The sequence below is a fragment of the Schistocerca piceifrons genome, chromosome 1 (genome assembly GCF_021461385.2).
Source record: "Schistocerca piceifrons isolate TAMUIC-IGC-003096 chromosome 1, iqSchPice1.1, whole genome shotgun sequence".
Classification (NCBI taxonomy): domain Eukaryota; kingdom Metazoa; phylum Arthropoda; class Insecta; order Orthoptera; family Acrididae; genus Schistocerca; species Schistocerca piceifrons.
Genome location: NC_060138.1, coordinates 146,868,630 through 146,880,174, shown reverse-complemented (window position 1 = coordinate 146,880,174; position 11,545 = coordinate 146,868,630). Strand labels below are relative to the sequence as shown.

General features: G+C 45.4%; 1 protein-coding gene across 1 annotated transcript in view; it reads right to left on the bottom strand.

The window, feature by feature from the left end:
• Nucleotides 1-286: 286 nt before the first annotated feature.
• LOC124791091 (homeobox protein six1-like) overlaps nt 287-11,545 on the bottom strand; it is a gene marked incomplete at its 3' end in the record, with an annotated part of 426,719 nt that continues 415,460 nt past the window's right edge. Inside the window, exon 3 of the mRNA XM_047257837.1 lies at nt 287-457. Coding sequence (XP_047113793.1) covers nt 287-457 — 171 coding nt within the window. The remainder of the gene's footprint in view (nt 458-11,545) is intronic.

Below are 11,545 nucleotides of genomic sequence, written 5' to 3'. Positions count from 1 at the left end.
CAGAGGGCGGGTGCGGCGGTGGCAGGAGGCGGCGTCGCGCTGCATGCTGGGAAGCCTCGCGGGCCGCGCGCGGGCCCTGCGAGCGCGCTGGCTAGGGTCACTGCCCGTACCCGTAGCCAGCGGCCCACTGTCACAAGGAGTGGTAGTCGTGGATGAGCGCGTCGGCGGCGGCGGGCGGCGCCGCGTGGTGGTGGTGGTGTAGGTGCGCGCCGCCCACGCCCACCCCCACGCCGACGCCCACGCCGACGCCCACGGCGGGCTGCGGGCACGCCGGCGGCAGCAGCTGCGACTGGTAGGCGGAGGCGGCGGCCGCGGCGGCCAGCGTCGCGTTCGACATGACGGTCGCCTGCAGGCTCGCCACCGACGGCTTCAGGTCCACCGCCCCCGCGCCGCCGCCGCTTCCACCCCCGCTCGCTGCGGCGCTCGGGTACAGCTCCGCGCCGTGGTGCGCCGTCTCCTGCAACACCGAACCATCTTTTCAGTCAACTTATCTCCACTCTGAGCTTCTTGTGCCCAGATTTTCCTATTATTTCATTTATTTTATCTAGAGTAAGACATAACACATAATACCACTTAATAAAATACAGTATATAAGTATATATAGTCTACAAAAAAAAACGTAAGTATCCATATATATGTCATATATTAAAAAAACTGACAAGTGCGAGTAAAAACGTAATATCACTACTGGCCATTAAAATTGCTACACCAAGAAGAAATGCAGATGATTAAACGGGTATTTATTCGACAAATATGTTATACTAGAACTGACATGTGATTACATTTTCACGCAATTTTGCTGCATGGATCCTGAGAAATCAGTACCCAGAACAACCACCTCTGGCCGTAATAACGGCCTTGATACGCCTGGGCATTGAGTCAAACAGAGCTTGGATTGCGTGTACAGGTACAGCTACCCATGCAGCTTCAACACGATACTACGGTTCATCAAGAGTAGTGACTGGCGTATTGTGACGAGCCAGTTGCTCGGCCACCATTAACCAGGCGTTTTCAGTTGGTGAGAGATCTGAAGAATGTGCTGGCCAGAGCAGCAGTCGAACATTTTCTGTATCCAGAAAGGCCCATACAGGACCTGGACCTGCAACCTGCGGTCGTGCATTATCCTGCTGAAACGTAGGGTTTCGCAGGGATCGAATGAAGGGTAGAGCCTCGGGTCGTACGTAACACATCTGAAATGTTCAAAGTGCTGTCAATGCGAACAAGAAGTGACCGAGAAGTGTAACCAATGGCACCCCATACTACTACACCGCTTGATACGCGATGACAAATACACGCTTCCAATGTGCGTTCACCATGATGTCGTCACACACGGTTGCGACCATCATGATGCTCTAAACAGAACCTGGATTCATCCGAAAAAATGACGTTCTGCCATTAGTGCATCAGGTTCGTCGTTGAGTACACCATCGCAGGCGCTCCTGTCTGTAATGCAGCGTCAAGGGTAACCGCAGCCACGGTATCCGAGCTGATAGTCCATGCTGCTGCAAACGTCGTCGAACTGTTCGTGCAGATGGTTGTTGTCTTGCAAACGTCCCCATCTGTTGACTCAGGGATCGAGACGTGGCTGCACGATCCGTTACAGCCACGCGACTTTATCAAAGTCGGAAACGTGATGGTACGCATTTCTCCTCCTTACACGAGGTATCACAACAACGTTTCACCAGGCAACGCCGGTCAACTGCTGTTTGCGTATGAGAAATCGGTTGGAAACTTTCGTCATGTCAGCACGTTGTAGGTGTCGCCACCGGCGCCAACCTTGTGTGAATGCTCTGAAAAGCTAATCGTTTGCATATCACAGCATCTTCTTCCGGTCGGTTAAATTTCGCGTCTGTAGCACGTCATCTTCGTGGTGTAGCAATTTTAATGGCCAGTATTGTATGTATATAGATGGTCCATTTGCTCGTTTTGATGTGTGAGTTTCCAAATATCAAAGTATGCTACATAAATGGCCGTTTCTTTTGATTCGATTGGCATGCGACGTCGCAAAAGGCCAACGATGTTTACAAACATTCTACGCTCCACAAATTGTCTACCGTGCAACCAAAATATTGGCTGCCAACAGCATCAGCGGACGGGACTGGAAATATTCAATGGTGCGCACACAATGAGGCTATGGGACGTAGTTGAACTGCTTGGTCGACGAGTAACTCACAACAGTGCTACAGTGCTGTTGGTACTGACAAAAAGGAGAGCAGTGTTAACAATAAACAAAGTGAAAACATTGTATTATATTTACAAAAACAGTTGTCGAAGTTGATATTTCGTTAGAAAGGAACCCAAGGAATTTATCTGGGTGAGAAAGAAGTGACAGATGAAATATTAGCGTTTCTGCAAGACGAGTCAGTGAAATGTGTGGTGTCGTATATGCTCGACTGTGCGGACAGTGTACATGAGGAGTACAATGATCACGATACATGCTTAACAAGTGTAAGTGATACTGAAACAGGTGTTCAGCAATGTAGTTCACCATCCTGCTCGAAAAAGGGGCCGCAACCCACGCCTCCAGCGAAACGTAGTGTAGTACAATCGTTGCCCAAAGACGTATTTGAAATGTAAATTTTTCGACAAAGTCCCCATCTAATTGGGCTAAAATCTGACGTAAATCGAAATGCTGTGTGTAAGTCGTTACATTAAGAACGTTTCTCATGCAATGTGTGGTTGGGGGTAGTAGATGTTGGTTTCTCTGGGCCGCATGTTCTTCCAGAAAAACTTGAACGACAGGATTACTTTCGTTTTTTGGGGCAGCATAATCCCGGGATTATGTGAGGATGTTTTCCGTGGGAAAGTTGGAAAACGTGGTACATTCATAATGGGGCGTCAGTGTATTTCTCTGCTGATCTAAGAGGGCATGTACTGCGCCATTGTGCCCACGCTGGATAGAGCGAGCCGGGCCTTAACTTAGGTCCTGACATCAGCAGCTCCGATTTTTTTGTATTTTTCAGTCTGGGTTCATCTCTTAAGTGTGCAGCACTCATTTCGATAAGATGAGGAACTGGAGTAGCGAATTTTCCAATCTTGTCAAGATTATAAACGAAATGACCAATTTATTTGGTTACGCCGTTTTTAGCTTATTAGGCCAGCTTCAGACTTTAACTGACTATCGCCATTGAAAAGGGTAAAATACTGGTAAACACTATATAAAAAGATGTTAAACATCGAGAGAGGTACAAACACAGGGTAAACCTCATTTTCGACTGTGCAGTGGTAACGTAATTGGAAATGTTAAAGTTAAACGGGAAATAAATATAAAGGGACCAAACCAGAAAAAGATTAGCACTAAACCTCGAAAAAACTGTGTGTGTGTGTGTGTGAGTGTTTTTGTAATTGCGTGTGCTCGACCGAAGATGAGGTGAGAGGGAGGAGGACAATATTAGCAAAGAATTATAGTTAACAGAAGAGGGAAAGTGCACAATAAAATAAAATTAATGCAGTACAAGGCTACTAAGGAATAGCTTGAAGAGGAAAAAGATGCAGAAACAAAGATGGAGGTGACATTTATATCGGAAAATACATAAGCTACATGAGATATCTGTGGCATGGAGACTTTCTCTTATTATAGTGAAGATGTACAAATTAGAAAACTACAGAGTATATGGAGTACATAGACAACCTCAAGAAAGTAAATAAATACAAGAAATAATGGAGGCATACAATAGAACAGACAGTTTGGGCAGAACTGGGGAAAATGTGAAGTTTAAGTGAAGGTTAGATGAGGGGAGCTGCTGAGCTGTGTCTAGTGGTCTGATGGTCTGAGCACTGATGTTTACTGCTTCCAACAGATTCAGTTATGTGGAGATATATCGGGATGATACAGGAATGTTTAAAATAATTAGTTATTCACTGCTGGCACACGTCCAGACCTGCATGCAGATGCGAGAACGTGTTACCCTTCTCTGACAGGTGCGGGTCAACAGTATACTGTAACATTTAACGTGCTGAAGCTCTGCTATTTGTTTAACGTAAGCTGTGGGTGAAATTCAAGTCCATGTAGCAGGTGACTTGATGAAAAAGTTTATATTTGAAAAACCTTTTTACTAACTCGAACAATACTTCAATGGGGGCTCATAACCACACTTCCGCAATTATCTAGTAAACTGCTCGTATTCGGAATCATGTTACCTGGAATATATTTGCTTGTATTATAGTACATTTTCACTCGTCTATCATCATTTTCACTATTAATTACGGTACACCTCGTAAAAGCTGCTTTGCGCGTTATCTAAGACACTGTGAGTAACCATGCGACACAGAGACATGAAGCTTCTTATGCTGCAATACTGGGTATGATAGTCTCAGTCTTTTCCTTTTATAGTGGAACCGGAATCCTCTCTCCCCGACTCCCACTCTTGACGTTGACTTGGGAACATCAGGTCCATGAACGGCTGCAAATGGCCTCCAAGTGAAATATCGGTTCAGTTGGACCAGAGCACCCAACACGGCAAACCATACCATTATGGAGCCACCACCCTCTTGTACAGTACCTGGTTCACGACTTGAATCCATAGCTTCGTGTAGTCCACACCACACTCGAACCCTACCATAAGCTCTTACCATTGAAATCGGGACTCATCTGATCAGGCCACCGTTTTCCAGTCATCTACGGTCCAACCGATATATTCACGAGCTCACGAAAGCCGCTGCAGGCGATGTCGTGCTATTAGAAAAGGCTCTCTAGTCCGTCACCTAATGCCGTAGCTCATTAACATTGATTTCTGCCGTTATCTCACGCATAATTGTCTGTCTGTTAACACTGACACGTCTATGCGGACGCTGCTGCTCTCGGTCGTTAAGTGAAGGGCATCGGCCACTGCGTTGTCCCTGGTGGGGGGTAATGCCTGAAATTTGGTATTCTCGTCACGGTCTAGACACTGTGGCTCTCAGAATACTGAATTCCACAATTATTTCCATAACTGAATGTCCCACGCGTCTACCTCGAACTACCATTCCGCGTTCACATTTGTTAATTCCCGTCGAGCGGCCATAATCAGTTGGGAAACCGTTTCCCATGAATTGACTGTGTACAAATGACAGCTCCGGGCATTCACTGCAGTTTCATACTTGTGTACGAGATACTACCGCCCTCTGTGTATCTCCATATCGCTGTCCGATGACTTTTGTCACTTCAGTGTAGTCTGGATAATTTACGCGCCGTGAATTACAACGTCTCAAGATATACAGGGTGGTCCATTGATCGCGACCGGGCCAAATATCTCACAAAATAAGCGCCAAGTGAAAAAACTACAAAGAACGAAACTTGTCTAACTTGAAGGGGGAAACCATATGGCGCTATGGTTGGCCCGCTAGTTGGCGCTGCCATAGGTTCAAAAGGATATCAACTGCGTTTTTTAAAATAGGAACCCCCCTTTTTTATTACATATTCGTCTAGTACGTAAAGAAATACGAATGTCTTAGTTGGACCACTTTTTTCGCTTTGTGATAGATGGCGCTGTAATAATCACGAATCTATGGTTCACAATTTTAGACGAACAGTTGGTAACAGGTAGGTTTTTTAAATTAAAATACAGAACGTAGGTAAGTTTGAACATTTTATTGCGGTTGTTCCAATGTGATACATGTACCTTTGTGAACTTAACATTTCTGAGAACGCATGCTGTTACAGCGTGATTACCTGTAAATACCACATTAATGCAATAAATGCTCAAAATGATGACCGTCAACCTCAATGCATTTGGCAATACGTGTAACGACATTCCTCTCAATAGCGAGTAGTTCGCCTTCCGTAATGTTCGCACATGCATTGACAATGTGCTGACGCATGTTGTCAGGCGTTGTCGGTGGATCACGATAGCAAATATCCTTCAACTTTCCACACAGAAAGAAATCCGAGGACGTCATATCCGGTGAACGTGCGGGACGTGGTATGGTGCTTCGACGACCAATCCACCTGTCATGAAGTATGCTATTCAATACCGCTTCAACCGCACGCGAGCTATGTGCCGGACATCCATCATGTTGGAAGAAGATCGCCATTCTGTCATTCAGTGAAACATCTTGTAGTAACATCGGTAGAATATTACGTAGGAGATCAGCATACGTTCCACCATTTAGATTGCCATCTATGAAATGGGGGCCAGTTATCCTTCATCCCATAATGCTGCAGCATACATTAACCCGCCAAGGTCGCTGATGTTCCACTTGTCGCAGCCATCGTGGATTTTCCGTTTCCCAATAGTGCATTTTATGCCGGTTTACGTTACCGCTGTTGGTGAATGACGCTTCGTCGGTAAATAGAACGCGTGCAAAAACTCTGTCATCGTCCCGTAATTTCTCTCGTGCCCGGTGGCAGAATTGTACACTAGCTTCAAAGTCGTCGCCATGCAATTCCTGATGCATAGAAATATGATACAGGTTCAATCCATGTTGATGTATTATTCTCAACACCGATGTTTTTGAGATACCCGAATCTCGCGCAGTTTGTCTGCTACTGACGTGCGGATTAGCCGCGACAGCAGCTAAAACACCTACTTGGGCACCATTTGTTGCAGGTCGTGGTTGACGTTTTACAAGTGGCTGAAGACTTCCTGCTTCCTTAAATAACGTAACTATCCGGCGAACGGTCCGGACACTTGGATGATTTCGTCCAGGATACCGAGCAGCATACATAGGACACGCCCGTTGGGCATTTTGATCACAACAGCCATACATCAACACGATATCGACCTTTTCCGCAATTGGTAAACGGTCCATTTCAACACAGGTAATGTATCACGAAGCAAATACCGTCCACACTGGTGGAATGTTAAGTGATACCACGTACTTATACGTTTGTGGCTATTACAGCGGCATCAATCACAAAGTGAAAAAAGTGGTCCAACTAAAAAATTGATATTTCTTTACGTACTACACGGATATGTAATAAAAATGGGGGTTCTTATTTCAAAAAAAGCAGTTGATATCCGTTTGATGTACAGCAGCGCCATCTACTGGGCCAACCATAGCGCCATCTGGTTTCCCCCTTCAAGCTAGACGAATTTCGTTCTTTGTAGTTTTTTCGTTTGATGCTTAATTCATGAGATATTTGGCCCCGTCACTATCAATGGACCAACCTGTATACGCAGTTTCCAACTGCACGCGTCTCTACGGTCCCAACGAATGTGAAGCAGCACTTTAGCTGAAGCCGTATGCGAACGAGTGCAAGAGTGAAACTTGTGATTGAGGACTGATTAAATGAAATAAAAACTGTGCGCCGCTGCTAGTTGATTGCTTCTGTAAGACGACGAGCCAGCCCACGCGCCGGAGTGAGCCGTGCCGAAGTTGTGACACCCCCGCCGCCCCCTCTCGCTGTCCCGTGTCGCCGGCTGAACGCGGCCTGGCGGTGCGGCGCGCGCGGAGATGTTATCTGGCGGCCCGAGGACGAGGACGATGCCTATCTGGGCCAGCCCTGGCCCCGCGGCCTTCGACACCTGGCCGCCCGCTATCCACGTGAAATATCTCTTTTTATAGCAGTCCGCCCGGTATTTTTATCCGCCCCTCCGTATTTACGCTGCACATGCGATAGCCCCGCACTATAGAAGGAGGTGTAAATGGAGTTTAAGGCCGCCGCCTTGTGACGGACGGCTGTTCGGGAGAGGGACCGCCGTCCCGGTTTCCATTCTGTTCCCGCTATCACCTCCCAGACATCTAACCCCCGCAGTTCCACTTGCTGCCGCAGTGTCTGCACACAAAATTATGTGCTCTTTCGTGGAATCTCTATTTATAACACTGGTCGCACAAAACGTTTCACTATCTTTTGAGCAACAAGTGCTTCATTCAGAAAGTAAGATATAAAATCTCGGAAAATACCTCTGGAGTTCTATATTTTCCTGTCAATAAGATATCTGTAGACAGGGCGGAGCAAAATAACCCGATTAAAGGGTCAGAGAGGAGTTGAGAACGTCCAGTCCACCAAAATGTTTCAAGTAACTACAGGTCAGAAACGCACCATTTTGGAACTACGCCTGTGAAACGAAATCCAATCACCATACCGAAGTTTCAACTGCTACAGTTATCCTCATTATGTCAGGAGTTATTGAAAGGGTGCGCCAGCCATTTCGTCTTCATAGCAAAATTGAAATCTGAAATTTCTGTAAAAGAAGTATGATTTGAGAAAAAAATGATTAACATTATTTTTTTTATGTCGGTCGTCTTGGACCACACTTTCTGATCTACTGTACTTATGACAAGTCCATTCATGCTCTCTGTACGTTAGCAAAGATTAAAGCATATGGGCTTTAGCCTTCGTGATTAAAAACATTCCACGACTCAGTACCTCATACCAAGTACCTTAATGCAGTGCTGTGCGGTATTTATAGCACCGTTGATTTAATAGTCAAGCTTAAATCAGTAAAAACCACAGATAATTCACGTGTAACGTAACCAGCCATGAATAGGAATTTTTAGTTTGCCTAGCTTTGACTCTTCAGTTGGAAACATTACCTTCAGCTAATTTAATGCTACTCTGTGATTAAGATATTGTAGAAGAAGAAGTCGTGGAAGGGCACTTCGGAATAGTCTGGAGAAAACAAGAAGTCCCAAGAAACCGTTGAAGTTTTTCCTGACGTGTTACATCCGCAATGATTGTCTCACTTGGCGGTAAGCCAGAATCTGTGTCTGTGTGTGTGTGTGTGTGTGTGTGTGTGTGTGTGTGTGTGTGTGTGCGTGTGTGTCCTCACTCACCAATAACGCTGGTTACATGTATCAAAGCAATATATATCCACAGTGCATGAAGATCTATATTAGTAACCGACTAAACCGGTTAGTGGTTCATGGTTCATGGCTCATGGCTCATACTCCCAGTTGCAGGATGGCCGTGAAATGGCTTCCTGGATAACAAAATTTAGTTTTCAGTTTTCAATACTTCATAATATTGATGGATTTAATTATTTAAAATGCCGCCATAATCAACTGATTAAGGGGTATGATCTTACTTTAAAGGTTTAACACAATAAAACAACTTTACTGTTACAAACTGCGTATATGTCTTGAGGCGAGCAAATTACCCCAGTACTTCAGGCGCTTACCAACTTCCAACAAACTTTAAACATAGTTTAAAGCCTTTATGAAAGTCTTTTCGTTGACATCCCCGCACAATGATGCAAGGAAGTAATTTTATCACTTACTGCATATTCGCTGTTCTTGTAGTATAACTTCGGGATCAAGCATGACGTTTCAATTTCTTGCTTCTTTTCTATTAACTCTGTTCTCAATTCGCAACATACTTTACAGGCAGCATCTAAATACACTGATCAGTCAGAAAATTATAACCATCCGCCTATTATCGATATAAACCGGTTCAGGTGAGAGCAGCGTCACCTGGCGAGGACTGACTGCTAGTCAGACACACGTACAGTGCACGAGGTATCAGTGAAAGTGCTGTCATTGTGTAGAATGGGATGTCGCGCGATCTATCTGAATTTGACGGACGGCAGATTTTGTAGGCCTGGGGGCTGGGCACGAGCATTTTGGAAACTGCACGAGTTGTCGGGTGTTCAAGGAGTGCAGTGGGGTGTGTCTTCAACCTGGCGAAACCAATGTGAAACCATGTCCATGGGTTGTGGGTCGGGCGATTACCCCTCATTACAGATGTCGGACGTCGTAGGCTGGCAGACTGTCGAAAAAGTACAGGCAGCGAACTATGGCGGAACTAACATTAGACTTCAATGCTGGGCAGCGTAAAAGTGTATCTGAACACAAAGTGCACCGAAAACTCGTAACGATGGGCCTCCACAGCCGATGACCCATGCATGTACCAATGTTAACACCACGACATCGGCAACTAGGAGTGAAGTGAGCACGTGACCTTCGGCGCTGGACATTGCGCAGTGTCAGAGCGTGGCATGATATGATGAATCACGATACGTTCTTCATCGTGTTGATGGGAGGGCGCGAATCCGTAGTCTTCCAGGGGAATAGGTTCTTGACACCTGTACTGCGGGACGGAGACTGTCTGGTGACGGCTCCCTTATGCTCTGAGGAACATTCATGGGTCCAGTGTAGCTCGTGCAAGGCATTATGACCACCAAGGAGTATCGTACAATGGTTGCATAATACGTTCATTCCTTCATGATGATCACGTTTCTCTACGGCAGTGACAATTTTCAACAAAATAGCCAGCCGGTCTGGCCGAGCGGTTCTAGGCGCTTCAGTCTGGAACCGCGCGACCGATACGGTCGTAGGTTCGAATCCTGCCTCGGGCATGGATGTGTGTGATGTCCTCTGGTTAGTTAGGTTTAATTATTTCTAAGTTCTAGGGGACTGATGACCACAGATGTTCAGTCCCATAGTGCTCAGACCCATTTGAACCATTTTTGAACCAACAAAATAATGCGCCATGTCACAAGGCCATGAGTCTGATTGAGTGGTTCGAGAAACGCAGTGGCGACTTACAATTGATGTGTTGGCCCCAACAACTCGCCGGATCTGAACCTGCTCGATCACATCTGGGATGTGATTGAACGTGGCGTCAGAACAAGTCCCACTTACCCCTCCCCTGAATTTACGGGAATGAGGTTACTTAAGTGTGCACACGTGATCTCAACTTCCTCCAGCGGCCTACTAAGGCCTCTTTGCTTCCATGCCATGACGCGGTGCCTCTGTTATCCCTTCCGAAGATGGACATGGCTACTGGGTAGGTTGTCTTAATATTCTGACTGCTCAGTGTGTACTACCTGCAAAGTTATATCATTGTAAGACACATACTTCAGTTGATACGATGTTATCTACATTGAGATGTGTGAAAAACTACCTTTTGCTTAAAATGGAGCGCAAATTACCCAGATTATATTCATACATAATGAGAGCACATAGCAGCTTCCATCAAGCTTTGAACATGATCCCCAAACTTTTCTAAGTTTTTTGCCGCTTACATGCTTAACGTCAAAAATTTAACCTATTCATTCATTTGTAAAGTAATCAGACGCTTGAAGATGTTTTACACAAGGGATTTTGATTCTCTAAGAATCTCCAAATGACGTTTTGGTTGCAATTAAGAAATGATGTTTGAAGATACCGGGTATACGACAGCGTTTGCAGAGCAGCTTCGTTCGGTTCAAACTTCTCACGTGTAGGCACTGTTTTGGTGACAGCTTCATACCACGTTGCCTGTATGAATGACGTAGCATTCGAAGGAAAACATTGCTCTATATCTACAGCAGATTGTGCTGTGGGAACTTTGTTGATAGGGAGTGGGGACGAAGAGGGCTAAACAAAGAACTGTATATAAATGACACTGAGCTACGAAGCACTCCCCACTTGATTAAGGGCTTGGTAATAGACGGTAATGTGTTCTGGTACAACATTAGCAGCGAAGAGTCAATTTCCTGGTGAAAAGATGGGTACAGGTATTTAGTTATAATGATTCTGTATGATCTTTGAGAATAATCGACAAGCTGTGGCTTTCTGGATTTTTAAGTCCAAGTCCCATAATTTGCTGTGTGTGATGGTAGCTTTGAAAGGTACTTTGAACACATTGTATTGCCAGATGTACCAAGCAGTCGAGGCCAGGACTTGCTGTGCTAGCGCTTTA